The sequence below is a fragment of the Hemibagrus wyckioides genome, linkage group LG04 (genome assembly GCF_019097595.1).
Source record: "Hemibagrus wyckioides isolate EC202008001 linkage group LG04, SWU_Hwy_1.0, whole genome shotgun sequence".
In the NCBI taxonomy this organism is placed as follows: domain Eukaryota; kingdom Metazoa; phylum Chordata; class Actinopteri; order Siluriformes; family Bagridae; genus Hemibagrus; species Hemibagrus wyckioides.
This window is the reverse complement of record NC_080713.1, coordinates 27655961-27677138: the sequence shown is the minus strand read 5'-3', so window position 1 is coordinate 27677138 and position 21178 is coordinate 27655961. Positions and strand designations below refer to the sequence as shown.

General features: G+C 39.7%; 2 protein-coding genes across 2 annotated transcripts; both read right to left on the bottom strand.

Annotated features, from left to right (window-relative positions):
• Positions 1-10545: 10545 nt before the first annotated feature.
• Positions 10546-13664, bottom strand: LOC131351560 (extracellular calcium-sensing receptor-like). Its single transcript, XM_058386977.1, has 6 exons — positions 13465-13664; positions 13073-13364; positions 12115-12930; positions 11811-12038; positions 11546-11669; positions 10546-11453 (listed from the first exon to the last, which is right to left on the bottom strand). Exons 1-6 carry the CDS (start codon positions 13662-13664, stop codon positions 10546-10548), a joined length of 2568 nt encoding a protein of 855 aa, XP_058242960.1.
• A 2059-nt stretch (positions 13665-15723) lies between these two features.
• LOC131352263 (extracellular calcium-sensing receptor-like) lies at positions 15724-18824 on the bottom strand. Its single transcript, XM_058388234.1, has 6 exons — positions 18715-18824; positions 18300-18591; positions 17325-18140; positions 17021-17248; positions 16750-16873; positions 15724-16631 (listed from the first exon to the last, which is right to left on the bottom strand). The coding sequence occupies exons 2-6, from the start codon at positions 18555-18557 to the stop codon at positions 15724-15726; spliced, it is 2334 nt and encodes a 777-aa protein (XP_058244217.1). The 5' UTR covers positions 18558-18591; positions 18715-18824.
• Positions 18825-21178: the final 2354 nt, after the last annotated feature.

Genomic DNA, 21178 nt, shown 5'->3' with positions numbered 1-21178 from the left:
ACTTAAGTTGTCGTCCAGCTGCTCAGGGCTCAGGTGTTGTATGTCTTTCGCAGCCTCAGGAGGGCACCGGTCATGGCGTTCAGCCAGGCCTCTAGTCAGTCCCAGTGTGCATCAGGGCTTGATGATCAAGACATGCTGGCTCACTGGTGGGGAGAGAGAAGAGAGAAAAACGGTGCGAGGACCAATGCAATTCCTTGCTGTACTAGTGATGGTACTACTCGGTGAATATATATATATATATATATATATATATATATATATATATATATATATATATATATATATATATATATATATATATATATATATATATATATATATATATATATATATATATATATATATATATATATATATATATATATATATATATATATATATATATCTGATAATGGGCGCAGTTAGCCCTAACGATTAAGGCCGAATGTGGAAACTAGGTCAGGTTGACGGCGTGATCACCTAAATACTTTGGCTTTCTTAGATCGCCAAATTTTACCTTGATGATTCTCACACATTAGGTTCCCACACAGATACACAGAAAATAGTGAAAAATAAGGACCCAACTATTTAAATCAGCAGGGGAAGAATAGGCCTAAGCCTGTTAATGCTGTTAAGGGTTTAGATCTTATAGTAAAGGGGTTGCTGTTGGGGTGGAACTTAGATTGTTGACCTTAAACTGAATACCTTAAACTTTGTGAGGAAAATCAACTAATCGCCTTTGGACTAGTAATATCTAAGTTCCACTCCGGCCAACAATAGGTACAGGAGGACGGGTGGTTCCACTTGCTGTGGTGCACTGCGGAGGCAACCTTCCTTTACTGATGGAGTAAACCAAGGAGTGCCATGAAGGGTTAAACCTAAACACCTGTGATGACTCGTTAGAGGCAGGTTGGATAGAATCCATTTGCAGATTTATTGAAGACAGCAGGAACAACTCGTAAACCTTTAGCAGTGCAGAAGTCAAAAAAACGGAAAACCAAATAACACTAGTGACAAAACCAAAACACAAACCAAAACTCGTAAATGAGAGGATAAACAGGCAAAAGTCCATACACAATAGTCCATACAAGAAAGGGAGTAATCCAAGGCTTGGTAAATCACACGGCAACGTTACTTCGCAAAGATTGCTGGTTAGCATGCTGCTTATATCCTAGCGCGCTACCAGGAAGTGAACCCAGAGGGGTTAGTATTCAGGTGAGGGCTCCCTCTGGTGGGCTGGATGATGTTGTGACATTACAACACCCCAGTTCCACACACTTATTTTGAATTCAGGTTCAAAACTCGTTTAAATTAAATTCAGATTAGTGGGAGGGAATTTGAGAGGAGGAGAAAAACAAAACAAAGGGAAAAAATAACAAAAAAGAAAAATAAAAAAAGCAAAAAAAAGAGAATAAAATAAAAGTAAATAAGTAACTGAATTAAAATAAAATAAATCAATCAAAAATTAATAATAAAAAAAATCAATTAATAATAAAAACAAAATAAAATAAAATAATAATTATTACAATAGTAAAGTATAACTCAAGCTTGAAACGAAGAAAAGGGGAGAAAATAACTAGATGAGTCAAAGATAATAAGAATCAAAACTAGAAATAAAAAAAAAATTTTTTTAACTATGAATTAACTCAAAATGCCAATAATGATAAAAAAAAGTTAATCAAAGAATGACTGGAGACAGTCAAAACAAAAGTTAAGTAGCTACAAGGCAAGGAGGTAGAAAGGAAAGACGACTTAGCGGAGGAGGTCCGCCAGGTGGAGTTAGTGAGTCCGTACACATTGAAGTTAAGAGTCAGTAGGAGGAGGTGGTGAAGCATAAGGCACTTATACCGCCTCTAGGGTTACTCGAAGGTATTGCGCTTTAAGTTAATTTCATGTGTGACGGGTTACTCTCAGTCACAAATTATGTGATTCGAGACTGGACGCGTTTGTGTCACGAAAGCACAAACGGGGTGTGGCAGGGTTCATATATTTCTCTTTTTTTTCTTTTCCTGCACACAGACAACAACAACCACTAAATACGCTAAAAAAGAGCTCAATACGAAGCAGGGTTCTTCCCTGTGATTATACTAACTGGAATGGACGGGATTCTTTTCGCCGGCCAAATTACAAAGCTCTGTTAAACCAGTTTAATTTACTTGATCAAGATTTCAAACTCCCATTTACATATCAATCCGCAACAATAATCCGCAAAGCATTTGCGATTAAAACTTATTAGGTATGCATTAGGTAGCTAGTCTAATGGTTTAAACCTAAGGGAGTGAGTCCGTCTAGTGGAATGGAATTGGACTTTGCAATAACTTCAATCTAGCGGTATTTCAACAAGGCCTGTAAAATAGGAGCGTTGCTCAAATAAATCTCTGTCGAGCTGAAGGACGATTTCTTTGTTCCAACAGCCGATTCTGATAATATTAAAATGGACAGTAAAGAGACTTCTTTGTCTTTACTGGGCGATTTTAATATTATGGACTGCAGTTTAAATTCTCTCTTTCTTTTTTTTTCTTAACAGCTACTCAGGCTGCTCTAAGCGCGCATGTAATAATAATAATAAAAAAACAAAAAACAAACAAAAAAAAAAACACCAGTAAATTAACCCTGAGTGTGCTCACAGAACAGAGTTTGAACATGCCCGCATCCTCCACCAAAATATGTAGCGAATTTAGCTCAAAATTTAAATATTTAAGTGTAATTATAACTGGTTATAATTAATTATAAATATTCAAATGGGGGTTGTTACGACCCCGAAGTAGGCCTAGGGGAGACTCAGGGTCAGCAACTGGTGGTTTATCAAGCTGACAGTGGGTGAAAGGGTCCAACCGGGTCTAAACAATGACACACAGTGTAAACTGGCTGAATGGAAAAAAACAAGGTTTCGCGACACAACCTGTAGTGCTTAATTAGTTTACTGTGCTGTACAACAGAAAACACACGTATTTACAATGTTTACAAATTTCACAAACAAGCCAAACACGGGGCTGGACAACGGCGGTGCTGAAGAAAAGAAAACCAAGTAAAACAAAATGATACTTCCCTAACGCTGCTTTATTTTTAATACATCCTGGACTACAAACAAACGTGAAACCAAAAACCTGCCTATACTGCGCTTCCCTTACAAACTTAAATACAGGGGGTGGCACCCGCCCCTTTCCTAAGGTGTCTAGACAGTGACGTCCTACGTGTTGCACAGTGTATGAGCGCGCTCTTTCTTACCTGTCCGAGCCCCGTCAGCACAACACTACACAAACACACACAGCTGTACATACACCTCAATACACCAAGTATTTAGACAGACAAACAAATCACGCGATTGCACACACAAGCAGAAACAAAACAACGCGCCCGATGCGGTGTCAGTGTCTCGCTTTTATAGCCTGACTCTTCTTCCGGTTAATCTTCCGGGGCGGCGATAGTGCGACTCGGCTCCTCCCGTCAGCGGCAGGTATATGGCATGCGGCCAACTGCATCACGTTCCTCCCAATCGGTTATGCTGTAAACAAAGCAATCATAATAACCGAAAATACGTGTCGTGGCACGTAACAGGGGTTTTAGAACTAACTGTCAGAGAATCAATAACACAATTTTTTTATTTGTTCGTCCACCGAACACACAGTATAATTATGTATTAATTCCAGGGAAAGTTATCTTCCTAGCCATGAAAGAATAACTACTTTATAAAGTACTAGCTGTAATTTAGCACGTAGCAAGAGCAATGTTCAGGGACCCTGAAATTGTGAGCAAAGCACAGAGACAATCACTCCTGAATAAAATGCATTTAATAAAACAAACACACAACACATACTAACTATGACACACATACATAAAAGACAGGATAAGGATTATAGAGAAGGGATAAGGAGGCAAAGAGAGATTGAGAGTAAGGAAGGGAATACGGAGCAAATCAGAACGAGAGAGAGAGAGAGAGAGAGAGAGAAATAGAGATAAGGAGATAGAGAAGAGATCAAATATGGCAAGTTTCAAATCGAGTTTTGATTACAACCGTGTGAGAATCGTCAGGGTAATTAGGATTTGCCTTAATATAAGGGGCTTCAGCTTAATATTGCGGATCTAAAATAATTAGTAACTTTTACTTGCATTGATAAGAGTCCTGATGTAATGGATCAAGGAGGTTCGGAGATTCAAAGTCCTCGGAGTAAGCAAGAGATTCTGCTGGAACGAAAAGGGTTTCGGTGGTGAAAACAAAGTTCTTCGATTGAAGCTGCTGATTGAAGTCTCAGAAGAAAGTGAAAGTCTTGTCCCGAAGAAAGATTGGAGTCGAGTCAGGTGACGATAGAAGAGGTTGTGCCGGGAAGAAAAGGCGCACGGGGGCCCCCCCAATTGCAGAACGGAGAGAGGGTTGGCCCCTGCGGGTATAGGCAATTAAACATATAATCTTATCTTATAAAACATGTTCTGTTTCATGCAAAACACAGAACAACAGGTCATGAGTGGTAATATTGAAACTTGAATAAAGGAACTCTCCTTATGTGTGTGCGTGTGGGGGTCAGGATGAGTGTTTCCAGATGCTTTGGGTGTTTGTGTGTCTGTGGGTGTGTGTGTATGTGTGTGTGTGTGTGTGTATGTGTGTCTTCAGTAAGAACTTTGGTCATCCCCCGGTCAAGGCATTGATTCGGTTTAGATTAGGGAATTCTTGTTGACTTTTAGCGGCCGTAAAACTGCTAGGCGCAGGGTGATTTGCCGATCCAGCCCTCAGACGGCTACATGAGGTCTAACCCATGCTGAGCATGATGGATGGGATCCTGTGGTATGTCCCTGATGACCACCCTGTGCCAAGGCTGGTAGTGCCACAGTGCCAAAGGAGGGTCATGTTAATGTATGCCCACGATGCAACATGTGCTGGACACCACGGCACAAAGGCCACTTATGAGACACTAAAGCAAGTGGCATACTGGCCTGGTATGCAGCAAGATGTGGCAGACTCTGTCAAGGGATGCCTTGTTTGCTGTCAATTCCAGCCAGCGAACCCAAACCACAGAGCCCCACTGCAACACAGAGGAATTACCTTTCCATGGTCAGACCTTCAAATAGACTGGGTGGGACCCCTACACAGGTCAACAAGGAGCAACAAGTACTTCCTCACATCCGTGTGCCAGTTCACCAAGTGGGTAGAGTGCCTCCCTGCACCCAACGATACAGCCCAAACCACAGCTTACCTCCTGATGAACCACATTTTCTCCAGGTTCGGACTACCTCTGAGAACAGGGGCACCCATTTCACTGCCAAGGTCGTCCAGGGAATTTGGGAACTACTGGGGATACAAACACACCTGCACATCAGTCACCACCCTATCTCCTCAGGTCAAGTGGAACGAACCAATCGGACTGTGGTCAGCATGTGTTACGGGGAAGAAGGGCTCAGCACTAAGTGAGGGGGTGAGCACTGAGCTAGACCCGTTACCCAAATGGATGAAAGCAGATGGAAAATTCAATCAGGGAGCCAGGCAGAATAATGAGAAGAAATAGGCAAAAAAAATACAAACCTAAGAAACTGTCCAAAGCAGGCCACGAACCAAGGAGATTCAACACCACACTGGACATCCCAACATGCTACCCGCTACGCTATCAGGCCATGTAATCTAACCGGGGATTGGTGTAATAAAGGTGGGGTTGGGAAGGCGTCAGACAGTGCACACACACGCCACAAGGCGAAGGGGAGAGCCTGCTTGTCATGGCAAGCTTTGGCCGTTTAAGCAGTTCCCTCACGGAGTAGGGGTCTGGCTTGATAAATAGGAAGTGGCAGTGGGCTGATTGTCAGCCTGCCACACCAGTAAATAACTTTCTATATGTTCTTTAGATTATTAAATATCACTAGCAATGACTTTAGAGGAGTGTTACCAAATTACCTCTCGGTGCCTATTGCCTCCGATACCTGGCACAGATTCTATGTCCACACGCCGAGTGAGTGAAAACCTGAGGCTTATATAACAGCATGCACAGGTGCCGTGCATCAGCCCTAATTGCCTGTGCTGGGCTGAGCACTATAAAGAGGCATGCCAGTAACCGTGGATTTGCCTAAACAGGCACTCGCGACGTTACAGCATGTTAAGGAAATATGTGTCTGCTAACCAAAAAGACTGGGATGTGAAATTGCCTCTAGTGCTCATGGCCATCAGAGCCACGCCAAACAAGTCAACCAGGGTGTCTCCGTTTGAACTAATGACTGGACGGCAAATGATCCTACCACTGCACCTGCTATACCAGCCAGGAGACTCTAACCTGGTAACAGCCTACACCACCCATCAGTACCTTGACAACCTGCACCTGCATCTGAGATCCACATTTGCTTTTGCCCAACAACACTTCCAAACAACACTTCCAAAAGAGTGTGGAAGGCCAGAAATCATATTACAACCAGAAAACGTCACCTAAGGAGCTGAACCTGGGTGACAAGGTCTGGTACTACAGTTTCACACAGCCGGCTCAGACAACCTCTCAGTGGATTTCGAGGAAATTCCTGTCACAAATGAAATTGTGAACAAACTTTCCCCAGTCGCCTACCAAATCAAGCTGAGCCGGGGAAATAAAGAACCAGTCCTCAAGATGCTGCTGTGGATCTCCCTTCTGTGCCTCCAATCAACCAGAGGACAGACACAACCAGATATCACCTCGCATCAGGCATTGTACTAAGGGACCAACCTGGACGTCTGATCACCAACTGCAGGACTCCTTGACCCCCGAAATGTCTACAGAACACACTATCCCCAGGCTGCTGCACACTACAGTTAGGCAGGCACCTGGTGGACTGAAGATGCCCTTAGTCATTTCGAAGTGAAGAATACGAGTCTGAGATAGAGATCCCTGCCTTCTTCAAAGACGGCAATCTCACCCTGGATCCTGAGTTAGAACTGAGCATTGAGGAAGGGGGGTCTCAGTTGATCAACATCACCCCAGTAGATGCGGACCTCCAAGCATTGTCTTGACTGCCGACCCCAGTCAGTTTCCCTGTTGTCTGATCCTGGACTGCTGCCGACACGGCACTGTGTCTCGCCACTGCCATGGGGTACGCACTGACCCTGGGTCTTACTCTGATCTTGTTCAAGAGAGTCAGTGGTGTTCAAGTGTCCATGGACAAGTGCACAGCTGCTTTTCCTCGGACTTTTAGGTGGAACCAGCAAAAAAATGAGACACCGTCAGAGACAATGCTGAGCCTCACCGAGATCTCACCTGCTGTCCAACCATGCTAATCCACCTGCCCTCTAACCCTCATGAGCCACATGCTAGCCAACCTTTCTGACAACTATTGGCCAAAGATGTCCCCAACAGGTTACTCCTCGTCCAAAGGGGGGGACTGTAGCGTCTCCAGGTTGGCTCACTTGCTCATGGGGTCAGTTGCATCCTTCTCAAAACTCAATTAACCATTACGCAGCTCACAACTGGGCCTCACTGCTTATAGTTGTTTCATTATACCTCAACTGACATGCTCATGAGAGCCAGGCTCCGGGATGTCTGATGGCTCCCTGACTGAAGACACACACACACACACACACCCAAAGCGGCTGGAAACGCTCATCCTGACCCTCACACGCACACACATAAGGAGAGTTCCTTTATTCAAGCTTCAATAAAACAATAGTAGAACCCTACCCAACCCATACCTAACACACCTATATATATATGTATTCCCCTTTTGCCTTTATATTTTTATTGTTGTATTGCCACTCATGACCTGTCTGTCTGTGTTTTTAATGAAACAGAACATGTTTTATAAGATAAGATTGTATGTTTAATTGCCTATACCCAGTTTCCTCTCCTCTCATACTGTCTCTTTCCAGTCTACTATCAAAATGATCCGCTTTTACTTTTATAAGCAATAGTGTATGCCATGTGGTCATTCAAGTACATAATATGAGCCTACTACATTAATATAAACTTTATCTATTCCCCAACTTCATCATAAAGTATGTAAATGAGTGCCCGAGTGGAGACAAAGAAACTTTTTCCCTCCAAAAGTTTCAGGTTTTGGAATTGGTCACTCTGAAAAACTGGGCGCGACCAAGGGATCAATAAAAACCCTAAGCACCCATCTATTGTTGCCCGGCTCGGCTCCGATTTTTCTCCGGGAAAATACTTCCGCTTTCTTTTGAGACTTTGCCAGCAGCTTCAATCGAAGAACTTTTGTTTGCACCACCAAAACCTTTTTTGTTTCCAGCGGAATCTCGTGCTTGCTCCGAGGACTTTGAATCTCCGAACCTCCTTGGTCCATTACATCAGGACTCTTATCAAAAAACCAATGCAAGTAAAAGTTACTAGTTATTTTAGATCCGCAATTTTAAGCTGAAGCCCCTTTATTAAGGTGAATCCTAATTACCCTGACGATTCTCACACGGTTGTAATCAAAACTCGATTTGAAACTTGCCATATTTGATCTCTTCTCTATTTCCTTATCTCTCTCTCTCTCTCATTCTGATTTCCTCCTTATTCCTTTCCTTACTCTCTATCTCTCTTTGCCTCCTTATCCTCTCTCTATAGGCCTTATTCTGTCTTTTATGTATGTGTGTCGTAGTTAGTATGTGTTGTGTGTTTCTGTTTTATTAAATACATTTTATTCAGGAGTGATTGTCTCTGTGCTTTGCTCACAATTTCGGGGTCCCTGAACATTGATGTTGTTACGTGCTAAATTACAGCTAGTACTTTATAAAGTAGTTATTCTTTCTTGGCCAGGAAGATAACTTTTCTGGGAATTAATAAATAATTATACTGTCTGTTCGCTGGACGAACAAATCAAATAATTGTGTTATTGATTCTCTGACAGTTAGTTCTAAAACCCCCATTTGAATATTTATAATTAATTATAACCAGTTATAATTACACTTAAATATTTAAATTTTGAGCTAATTTCATTACACATTCATTTATTTGCCTGCAATATCACATCTTGAAAAAGATCAGGGTGCATCCAGAGCCTACACACTGTAACCTCCAGCCTGGGCCCTGCCTGACACTTGCCTGGCTTATTTTGATGTATTTTTGACCTTGGCCTGTTTACTGGCTTTAACTTTGAACATGTTCACAGTGTGTTCACATTTGTTCTTCCATTATTAACAATGTCCCTCTTGATTCTGCCTTATAGTCCATATTCACATTCTTATTCAAAAGCCTTACTTGTATTTGTATATAGACAAACAAACTGAAAAGTAATATTGTATTTGATTTTCTGGTAATTTATTCCAGGCTGCAGTTGAATCAAAAAAGCTAAAAAAACAAAAATCTGATTTTGGGGTATATCCATAATTTTCAACAGGGTCGAGATGCTGAGTTTGTCACAGAAACATTACATTCTGCCAGTTTTTCATACACTAAAGTTAAAGCAAAATAATAGAAAAACAGCCCCTTACTCTGCTTGGGTACACTTAATTTTATTGATGATTGGCATTTGACAGTGCACTTACAAATGTTTATAGAGTGTTTGTCTTAAGATTTATTCTAGTGCACAGATTATAGAAACATAATTTAATTTTCCTTTTTTTTAATTTAAAAACCCTCACCAGAATTCTGAGTTTTCTGGGTCACAGAATTTACTCATGGTATTTCTCTTTTAAACCACACTCAGGTGGAATGGTTGAACCTAGAACTGGGCTGTTACATGGAAACTTACAGCAGCAGAGATAGAATATGTTCCCCCTGGGTGGGATATGCCTGAAACTCCCACACTCAAGCCTCACTGGCTTTATGCCGTTCCAATGTGCCTTTGGTATCAGCTGCTATTGGACTATTGAGCTATTGGACATCCCTGCTGTGGATGTTTGTTTTCACTGGAGCGGAGAGGTCTGGGAAAACACCCATGTGCACCTCCGAGTTTTGATTTTTTTTTTGATTTGAGTATTTGATAAAGAGTATTCATCTCTCACACCTAGATCGCCCAGCACCCAGACTCCACAGCAATCCCAGTAGGAGAAAACCAGGAGGTATTTCTGGAGGGTGTGGATGGCAGGGGGTTTTGTTAACAGTGCCCACAGCTCCCCCTCCTGTCCACCAGAGGGAACCATCAAGAGAATTCTGAGTCTTACAGGTCTGGGTATATGGACATTTAAACAATGCCACTATTCGGTGTGAAGTATCATCAGTATTTCTCTGTGTACAATGCCATTTATCATTGCCATTGTGTTTGATCCTTGCTTATTCTTTTGATTTATCGCTCTTTTGGAAATTGCCCTTGTCAGATTTGTTTGCTATGTGGACTGTATTTTCTGGTTTTGACTCTCTGCCTGTTTTTTGATGGTACCTTTTTCTGTGCTGATTTGGACTTGTTAGTTGTATTATCTTTTCCTACTCAGTAAATTGGTTTACACCGCAAATGGATCCTACCAGCTCATTATATTGTCACCATATTTTTTGCACTAACCACAAACCATGTGTAAATGGTACTGCAAAGTCAGATAAAATATATCAGTTTATTTACCACACTTACTGAAGTTGTAAATCTTTATGTTAAACTATTTTGAAAGCTTTCATTTACAGTAGTACATATTCTTGAAATAGGTTACTTAATTTAAACCGATTTTAGTATTAGTAAAGATCAGGACAGCTAAATTCATTTCACAGGTGTTTTAGCCATCATTTGCTTCTTTGTATTCTTATCTGGTTTTAGTATGATTATGTAACACTTTGGGACAAATATACAAATTAGCAAACCAAAGCTTGATGCTAAAATGGCAAATATCTCTACAGCTACAGTGAATTTTCCAGGAGAGCTGACATAAGCAGGAATAAATGTGATCCAAACTACACAGAATATGAGCATGCTGAATGTGATGAATTTGGCTTCATTGAAATTGTCAGGCAACTTCCGGGCCAGAAAAGCCAAGATAAAACACAAAAGAGCAAGGAATCCTATATAACCCAGCACTGCCCAGAAACCAATAACTGAGCCTACATGACATTCTAATATAATCTTTTCCTTATAGTAGTTCATATTTTTGTACGGAAAAGGTGGCGATATTGTTAACCACACTGTACAAATAATGACCTGTACAAGAGTGAATGCAAGTACACTGAGCCTCTGCTGTGTAGGCCCAAACCATTTCATGACATTACTGCCTGGAAGTGTAGCCCTGAAGGCCATTAACACCACTACTGTTTTTCCCAGAACACAAGAGATACAGAGGACGAAGGTGATCCCAAACACTGTGTGGCGCAGCATACAGGACCACTCAGAGGGCTGACCAATAAAAGTAAGTGAACAGAGGAAACACAGAGTCAGAGAGAAGAGCAGCAAGAAGCTCAGTTCAGAATTATTTGCTCTAACAATTGGTGTGTCCTTGTGTTTAAAAAAAGTTACAGCAATGCAGGTAGTGAAAAAAGCTCCTAATAAAGAAAATGATACAAGAATAATTCCCATTATTTCTTCAAAGGAGAGGAATTCCACAAGCTTTAAGACACAGGTGTCTTTCTTGTCATTAGACCAGAGTTCTGGAGGGCACTTGATGCAAGATATAGAATCTAAAAAAAAAGAAATTATCAATCTGACATGCATGTTGCATTGTATTTTTCTTGGCTCCTGGGTGCATCATTAAAAAAACTATTCATTATACCTGTTACATTACTGATTTCTCCGTCTGCACATGATATACAGTCAAAGCAGCAGATTGGCCTTCCTTTCTGTATAGCCTTCCTGGTGCCTGGGGGACAACTCGGACTACACACAGAGACTGGCACCTGCAAACCATTACATGTTGCATATATTTATTAGTTTCTTCAATATTTATTGCATATGTGTAATAATAATGTACTGTGTATATGAATATACAATATAACATCTCTGTGAACATTCTAATGGCATTGATACACGTTGTTTACCTGTGGTTTATTGTGGGCCCAGGATATACTGTTGTCATTAAATGACAGCTGAAGGTGTGTTTGCAGAGAGGCATCATAGAAGCCCACTTTAACAATAACTGTTTTTCCATCTTTACCTTGCTGCCAGTTCAGCACATCATACCGTGCTGCTGGGTCTCCATTCTCATCAAAGAATACATCCTCTCCTTCTGTAGTGGTGAAATGGATTTTCTTCAACTCATTCACTATCTAAAGGAAGTGTTGCATAATCTTAAGTTATGTGTACAAGTACATATTTTTCATGAGCCCATTTTGTTACACTTACCTTCCAAGGTTCCTGGTAATCTGCTAGGGTTGTACAAACAGTAGCACCTTCTTGTCCATTGTCTTTCTCTGAACAGCCATAACTATTATGTAGGGCATAAGCCACAGCATACACAGCCTTGTAAACATTATTTGCAATTCGTAAGTCTGAAACATCTGTATTAATGTTTTGAAATTGGGTGAGGCTTTCATTGATTTTGCACAATTGTTTTATTTCAACATTTTCTTGTGTGGGAAATTTACACTGAAATATGGTCTCTAGTACCTCTTGGTAAAGAGTTACATCAGAGGCTGGATTAAGCTTAGTCAGAAATGACCCTAGGCCATTGATTTTAGCATTTGGGATAGCAAAGCCTACAGACCCTTCCAGAATATGTTGCCATTCAGCATTGGCAGTGTTCAAATCGGACATCCAGGATTCACTTCCAACCCACTGAAACCCAGTCATGTTCTGCAAGACCATTTCTCTCAGAAGAAAACCAAAGTCAGAGTTTGCGACAAAAGTTACAATCACTTTGGAGGTTGAAGCCTTGATAATTTCAACTATGTTGAGTATTTTTTCTCTAGAGTCTGTCTTAAAAAATGCTTTGGAATACTCAACACAGATTCCCTCTTGTTTGGCAGCACTGATAAATTCATTTATGCCATTTTTCCCATAGTCATTATTACTGCATAGGGCCCCCACCCAGGTCCATCCAAAATGTTTAACCAGTTTTGCTAAAGCTCTGCTCTGGTAGTAATCACTGGGAACGGTTCTGAAGAAAGATGGGTGTTTTTTTCTCTCACTTAAGCATGCACAAGTTGCAATGTGACTTATCTGTAAAACAATAATTTGGTAAAAATATAAACTGTAGGTAAAATATTGGGTATTTGCTTTTGGGTATAAAAGAATCAATTATAAATTGCCTAAACACTATGTAATGCAAATGTGTTTATTTTATTGAAGGTATAAGACTTACCACAGGTATGTGTAAAGGGCCCACTGTAGTAGAGATGGCAATAGTCGGAGTAGATGATGAATGACCTATTATTGCTTGAACTCTGTCGGGTTTGGAGCATACAGCTGAAGTTGTGTTTTCTCCATTGCCATTAACTAAAGACAAGGCAGCTCTTGTGGTCATGTCAATTGATCCACATGTATCATAGATTTTATAACCCAAATTGATGCCAGGAAGAATATCGGTTCTGTTGTTTATTTCCTCAATGGCAAATAACATTGTTTGTACACTTTGAAATTCTTGGAGGTCCAAACTGCAGAAAAAAAAAAAAAACATTCCAAATTTATCATGCAATGCATGAGATATATCCATATTAAAGATTCATAGCGATTTTTCCTTAATTCCCCACTCACCTTATGCATTCTCCTTTCTTTGGCCCTGATGTGAATGTTTGTGCTAGTTGTTTCCATTTCTCATGGATGGAAAAGATCCCACCAATAAGTACATCCCCATCTTTACTGAGCTGAGGAGGATTGGGCAGTCCTTGGATGCTGCAGGGAGGATCAGCTGCTCTCACCTGAGTGAATAGAAGCCATGTGTGCAAGAAACCCATTCTCATCTATCCAAAGTTACCCTGAAATCTAGGTTTCTATATATTTCTTTTATTAGGTTCCAAATAAGGTGTGGTCTTTACTCATGCACGAACATTACCTCATTGATTTGCATTTTGCATATCACCCGCAGAAAATCCATGGTCAGGGTTTCTCATTCACATTGTATGTTAATTACTCAATGGCATTTTTCAAAATACAAACATTGTTTCAAGTTGTTTTTGATCATTCAGCTCACAGGGAAAAATATGGTGAGCTATTGCCTATAGGAACCTGTGGATGATAGATAGATAGATAGATAGATAGATAGATAGATAGATAGATAGATAGATAGATAGATAGATAGATAGATAGATAGATAGATAGATAGATAGATAGATAGATAGATAGATAGATAGATAGATAGATAGATAGGGATTTCCCAAAGATATATTTACATGCTCTTTCATTCTATAATCCCATATCTCAGTCTGGATGAAATGAATCTTTCCTATCACAACCATTTAAAGTGCTTTTTGCATGAGTACTTTGAGGTAGATCTAGCCTGCAAACATTTAGTTTTACCAGTTTCCTTAATCTTCATGACTGTCTGTCTGGTATAACAGCTCAAAGAACCAAATGTCCTTTTTAAATGCTGAATTGTTTGCAATATTTCCTTCATGACAGTGAAGAACTGGTAAGTGGTAACTCACTGGTAAATGTGTTGGACCACTGATTGGAAGGAGTTTGTATCAAAAGTCCACCAAGCTATTCGTTCAATTGCTCAGTTGTATAAAATGAGAAAAATGTAAGTCACTCCAGATAAGGATGTCTACCAAATGCCATAACTGTAATCTAAAAACACCAATTTACCACTGTGTGCTCATGCCCTTCTCCCTTGTAAAAAGGTATTGTAGACCATTTGTCACAAAATTTTCACACTCGATCGAGATGACTTCAATCCCCAAAGATTAGGAACCTTTAAAACTTTTTGAGCTGCCTTTTTGCCTTATCTTACTTCAATTAACTTGATATAGATACACAGTGACATGATTACATACATTACAAATACAATCCATCCTCATTAGATCACCGAAAGATTTAGTTACATGATCAGAAATGTTTATCCTTAATTTATTCAGTCGTTCATTCATACATTCATTCAATTACCTGCAATTATCACTTTATCTTCATAAAGATCATGGTAGATCCAGAGCCTACACACTGTAATCACCAGCCTGGGCCTTGCCTGACCCTTGTCTGGCTTTATAATTATTTTGATTGTTTCTGTATTTTTGACCTTGGCCTGTTTACTGACTCTGCTTTTGGGCTTTATCTTTGAGTGTGGTCACTGATACATTTGCTATTCCAATATTAACCCTGCCTCTCTTGACTCTGTCTTATAGTGCCTATTCCCATCCAGCAAAAGTGCTTGAACAGCTAAAAATGTGCCAATAATAAGGGCTGGGAATTGTTCTGAAGACATTTACATGTATTGAGACAAACAAACTGAAAAGTAATATTTAATTAAATTTTTTACTGGTTAACTACCGGCTACAGTTTTAAAAAATGCTAGAAATAAAAATCTGTTTTTGGGGTATATCCATACTCTTGGACAGGGGCAAGCTGCTGAACTTGTGAAAGATACTTTACATTCTGCCAGTTTTTCATACAGAAACGTTAAAGCAAAAGGATAGAAAAACAATCCCTTACCCTGTCTGGGTACAGTTAGGTTTATTGATGATAGGCCTTTGACAGTGTGCTTCTACATGTGTATAGAGTGTGTAGCTTGGGATCTATTCTGTTACACAGATTATGGTAAAATAATTTAAGTAATATGATATATCTCAGAATATATGTAAAAACATATGTTGGTTATGACACCATACTTTTTACACTAACCATAAGTAAATGATACTGAAAAGTCAGATAAAATATATCAGTTTATTTACAACATTTATTGAAGTTGTAAATCTTTATGCTAAACTATTTTGAAAGCTTTCATTTACTTTAGTACGTTATTTACATAGTTTACTTAAATTAAACAAATCTTAGAATTAGTGAAGATCAGGACAGCTAAATTCATTTCACAGTTGCTTTAGCCATCATTTGCTTCTTTGTATTCTTATCTGGTTTCAGTATGATTATGTAACACTTTGGAACAAATATGCAAAATAGTAAACCAAAGCTTGATGCTAAAATGGCAAATATCTCTACAGCTACAGTGAATTTTCCAGGAGAGCTGACATAAGCAGGAATAAATGTGATCCAAACTGCACAGAATATAAGTATGCTGAATGTGATGAATTTGGCTTCATTGAAATTGTCAGGCAACTTCCGGGCCAGAAAAGCCAAGATAAAACACAAAAGAGCAAGGAATCCTATATAACCCAGCACTGCCCAGAAACCTATAACTGAGCCTACATTACATTCTAATATGATCTTTTCCTTGTAGTAGTTCATATTATTGTAGGGGAAAGGAGGGGATATTTTTAACCACAATGTACAAATAATAACCTGTACAAGAGTGAAGACAAGTACACTGAGTCTCTGCTGTGTAGGTCCAAACCATTTCATTACATTACTGCCTGGAAGTGTGGCTCTGAAGGCCATTAATACTACTACTGTTTTTCCCAGAACACAGGAGATACAGAGGACAAAGGTGATCCCAAATGCTGTGTGCCGCAGCATACAGGACCACTCAGAGGGTCGTCCAATAAAAGTAAGTGAACAGAGGAAACACAGAGTCAGAGATAAGAGCAGCAAGAAGCTCAATTCAGAATTATTTGCTCTAACAATAGGTGTGTCCTTATGTTTAAAGAAAATTACAGCAGTGCAAATGGTTAATAAAACTCCTAAAAAAGAAAATGATACAAGAATGATTCCCATTATTTCTTCAAAGGAGAGGAATTCCACCAGCTTTAAGACACATGTATCTTTCATGTCATTAGTCCAGAGTTCTGGAGGGCACTTGATGCAAGATATAGAATCTAAAGAAAAGAAATGATCAATTTGACATTATGTTGCATTGTATTTTTATGTAGTATGTTGCATTGTATTTTCTTTTGGCTCCTGTGTGCAATAATAATGAAGCACTATTCATTATACCTGTTATGTTACTGATTTCTCCCTCTGCACATGGTATACAGTCAAAGCAGCAGATTGGCCGTCCTTTCTGTACAGCCTTCCTGGTACCTGGGGGACAACTGTAACTACACACAGAGACAGGCACCTGCAAAGCATTACATGTTGCAAATATTAATTAGTTTCTGAGAAACATTATTTATTGCATATATGTAATAGTAATGTATTGTATATATAAATATGCAGTATAACATCTCTATGGACATATTCTGATGGTGTAGATACTGTTGTTTACCTGTGGTTTATTGTGGGCCCAGACTATACTGTTGTCATTAAATAACAGCTGAAGGTGTGTTTGCAGAGAGGCATCATAGAAGCCCACTTTAACAATAACTGTTTTTCCATCTTTACCTTGCTGCCAGTTCAGCACATCATACCGTGCTGCTGGGTCTCCATTCTCATCAAAGAATACATCCTCTCCTGTTGCAGTGGAGAAATGTATTTTCTTCAACTCATTCATTATCTAAAGGAAACATTGCATACTCTTCAGTTATACGTACAAGTACATATTTTTCATGAGCCTATTTTGTTACACTTACCTTCCAGGTTTGAAGGTTATCTGCTATGGTTGTACAAACCTTAGCAACTTCTTGTCCATTGTTCCTCTCTGAACAGCCATAACTATTATGTAGGGCATAGGCCACAGCATACACAGCCTTGTAAACATTATTTGCAACTCGCAAGTCTGCTACATCTGTATAAATATTTTGAATGTGACTAAGACTTTCATTGCCCTTGCATAATTGTTTAACCCCAGTATTGTCTTGGGTAGAAAGCTTACAGTCAAATATGGCCTCCCATAACTCTTTGTAAATAGCTACATCAGAAACTGGATTAAGTTTAGTCAGAAATGGCCCTAGGCCATTGATTTTAGCATTCGGGATAGCAAAACCCATAGACCCTTTCAGAATATGTTGCCATTCGGCTTTGGAAGTATTTAAATCAGATATCCAAGACTCACTTCCAATCCACTGAAACCCAGTCATGTTCTGCAACACCATTTCCCTCAGGAGCAAACCAAAGTCAGAGTATGCAACAAAAGCTACAATCACTTTGGAGGTTGAAGCCTTTATCATTTCAACTATGTTGAGAATTTTTTCCCTGGAGTCTGTTTTAATAAATGCTTTGGAATACTCAATACAGATTCCCTCTTCTTTTGCAGCACTGATAAATGCACTTATGCCATTATTCCCATAGTCATTATCACTGCACAGAGCCCCCACCCAGGTCCATCCAAAATGTTTGACAAGCTTTGCCAAAGCTCTGCTCTGGTAGTAATCACTGGGAATTGTTCTAAAGAAAGATGGGTGTTTTTTTTTGTCACTTAGGCATGCACATGATGCAATGTGACTAACCTGTAATTAAAGTATTTTGTTTAAATATATACTGTAGATAATAGGACTTGGTATGTCTACATTTCATGAGGATCAAAACAAATTGCCTACATAACATGCAATGCAAATGTAATTCCAGTTTGGGTTAGGGTTAGGGTTAAAATTAGATGTAGGATTTACCACAGGAATGTCCAAAGGTCCCACTGTAGTTGAGGCGGCAATAGCCGGGGTAGATGATGATTGACCTATAATTGCTTTAACAGTGTCAGGTTTGGAGCAAAACACTGATGTTGCATTTTCTCTATGACCATTGACTAAGGACAAGGCAGCTCTTGTTGTTATTTCAACTGATCCACATGCATCATAGATTTTATAACCCAAATTGATGCCAGGAAGAATATCACTTCTGTTGTTGATTTCTTCAATTGCAAAGACCATTGTTTGTGCAGCTTGAAATTCTTTGAGGGTCAAACTGTAAACAGCAATAATGTAAATCAGAATAAGTTTTGTAAAATTCAGAATCATTTTGCAAAATGTTATTATAGCTTAATTTATACTGAAACTATCCCAAAGCCCTATTCCAGTGCCCTCTCACCTTAAACGTGTGCATTCTCCTTTCCTGGGCGCTGAGGTAAATGTTTGTGCTGCCTGCTCCCATTTGTTGTGGATAGAAAAAATCCCACCAATCAGTACATCCCCATCTTTACTGAGTTGAGGAGGATTGGGCAGTCCTTGGATACTGCATGGAGGATCAGCTGCTCTCACCTGAGTGAAAAGAAGCCATGTGTGAAAGAAACTCATTCTCATTCCTCCCAAACCACCTAGACCTTTCAGCTTTTATATAATCCTTTAAAACTCCCACAAGTCTTAGATATCAAGGTGTGGTGTTTAAATATGCATATGTACTACCTCATTAATTAGCATTTTCCATAATACCTGCTATATATGTATATATATATATATATATATATATATATATATATATATATATATATATATATACATACATATATATATATATATATATATACATATACATATATATATATATATATATATACATATACATATATATATATATATACATACATATATATATATATATATACATATATATATATATATATATATATATATATATATATACATATACATATATATATATATATATATATATCTATATATATATATATATATATATATATACACTATATTGCCAAAAGTATCCGCTCACCTGCCTTGACTCGCATATGAACTTAAGTGACATCCCATTCCTAATCCATAGGGTTCAATATGACGTCGGTCCACCCTTTGCAGCTATAACAGCTTCAACTCTTCTGGGAAGGCTGTCCACAAGGTTTAGGAGTGTGTTTATGGGAATTTTTGACCATTCTTCCAGAAGCGCATTTGTGAGGTCACACACTGATGTTGGACGAGAAGGCCTGGCTCTCAGTCTCCGCTCTAATTCATCCCAAAGGTGTTCTATCAGGTTGAGGTGCAGGCCAGTCAAGTTCATCCACACCAGACTCTGTCATCCATGTCTTTATGGACCTTGCTTTGTGCACTGGTGCACAGTCATGTTGGAAGAGGAAGGGGCCAGCTCCAAACTGTTCCCACAAAGCTGGGAGCATGGAATTGTCCAAAATGTCTTGGTATGCTGAAGCATTCAGAGTTCCTTTCACTGGAACTAAGGGGCCAAGCCCAGCTCCTGAAAAACAACCCCACACCATAATCCCCCCTCCACCAAACTTTACACTTGGCACAATGCAGTCAGACATGTACCGTTCTCCTGGCAACCGCCAAACCCAGACTCGTCCATCAGATTGCCAGATGGAGAAGCGCGATTCGTCACTCCAGAGAACGCGTCTCCACTGCTCTAGAGTCCAGTGGCGGCGTGCTTTACACCACTGCATCCGACGCTTTGCATTGCACTTGGTGATGTATGGCTTGGATGCAGCTGCTCGGCCATGGAAACCCATTCCATGAAGCTCTCTGCACACTGTTCTTGAGCTAATCTGAAGGCCACATGAAGTTTGGAGGTCTGTAGCGATTGACTCTGCAGAAAGTTGGCGACCTCTTCACACTATGCGCCTCAGCATCCGCTGACCCCGCTCCATCAGTTTACGTGGCCTACCACTTCGTGGCTGAGTTGCTGTCGTTCCCAAACACTTCCACGTTCTTATAATACAGCTGACAGTTGACTGTGGAATATTTAGGAGCGAGGAAATTTCACGACTGGATTTGTTGCACAGGTGGCATCCTATCACAGTTCCACACTGGAATTCACTGAGCTCCTGAGAGTGACCCATTCTTTCACAAATGTTTGTAAAAACAGTCTGCATGCCTAGGTGCTTGATTTTATACACCTGTGGCCATGGAAGTGATTGGACTCATTCAGTTCATAATGGATGTCATCTTCATATTGGGATTTTTGAATATTTCAAACTCAAGGATTAAGTGTACCCAGTTATTAAAGAGGTTAACTACACCGATCAGGCATAACATTATAACCACTGACAGGTGACTTGAATAACAATGATTATCTCCTCATCATGGCACCTGTTAGTGGGTGGGATATATTAGGCAGCAAGTAAAAATTTTGTCCTCATATTTGATGTGTTAGAAGCAGGAAAAATGGGCAAGGATTTGAGTGAGTTTGACGAAGGGCCAAATTGTGATGGCTAGACGTCTGGATCAGAGCATCTCCAAAACTGCAGCTCTTGTGGGGTGTTCCTGGTCTTTCTTTCTTTCTTTCTTTCTGTCAGTGAGTAATGATTTTTCATCTTCACATCTTAGCTGCCCAAGGCTGAGGCCTTTCTTTGAAGGACACCCTGTCCAAGTGCAGAAATTAATTATTACACTAGACATTCCAGTATGGACCCCTGCAACCCCTACCTTACATGTGGTCTGAAAAATGGTTGATAATCTTTTGCCCCTGCAGCAAATGTGGTTAAACATTTAGAGCCTCATGCCAGCTCTAATAATAAGCCTTCTTGATTTAGCATATGCTGGAAGATGGTGACAAGCTTTTTGCTAAATTTCTTAGCACCAAACTTTAG

Coding starts and splice junctions, on each gene's coding strand:
- LOC131351560 (XM_058386977.1), bottom strand. CDS start 13,664: ATGGGTTTCTTGCACACATGGCTTCTATTCACTCAGGTGAGAGCAGCT. Junction 12,931..13,072: donor GCCCTTTACACATACCTGTG/GTAAGTCTTATA, acceptor ATTGTTTTACAG/ATAAGTCACATTGCAACTTG. Junction 11,670..11,810: donor GGGCCCACAATAAACCACAG/GTAAACAACGTG, acceptor AATGGTTTGCAG/GTGCCAGTCTCTGTGTGTAG.
- LOC131352263 (XM_058388234.1), bottom strand. CDS start 18,557: ATGGTCTTTGCAATTGAAGAAATCAACAACAGAAGTGATATTCTTCCT. Junction 18,141..18,299: donor GACCTTTGGACATTCCTGTG/GTAAATCCTACA, acceptor CTTTAATTACAG/GTTAGTCACATTGCATCATG. Junction 16,632..16,749: donor AGAAATCAGTAACATAACAG/GTATAATGAATA, acceptor TCTTTTCTTTAG/ATTCTATATCTTGCATCAAG.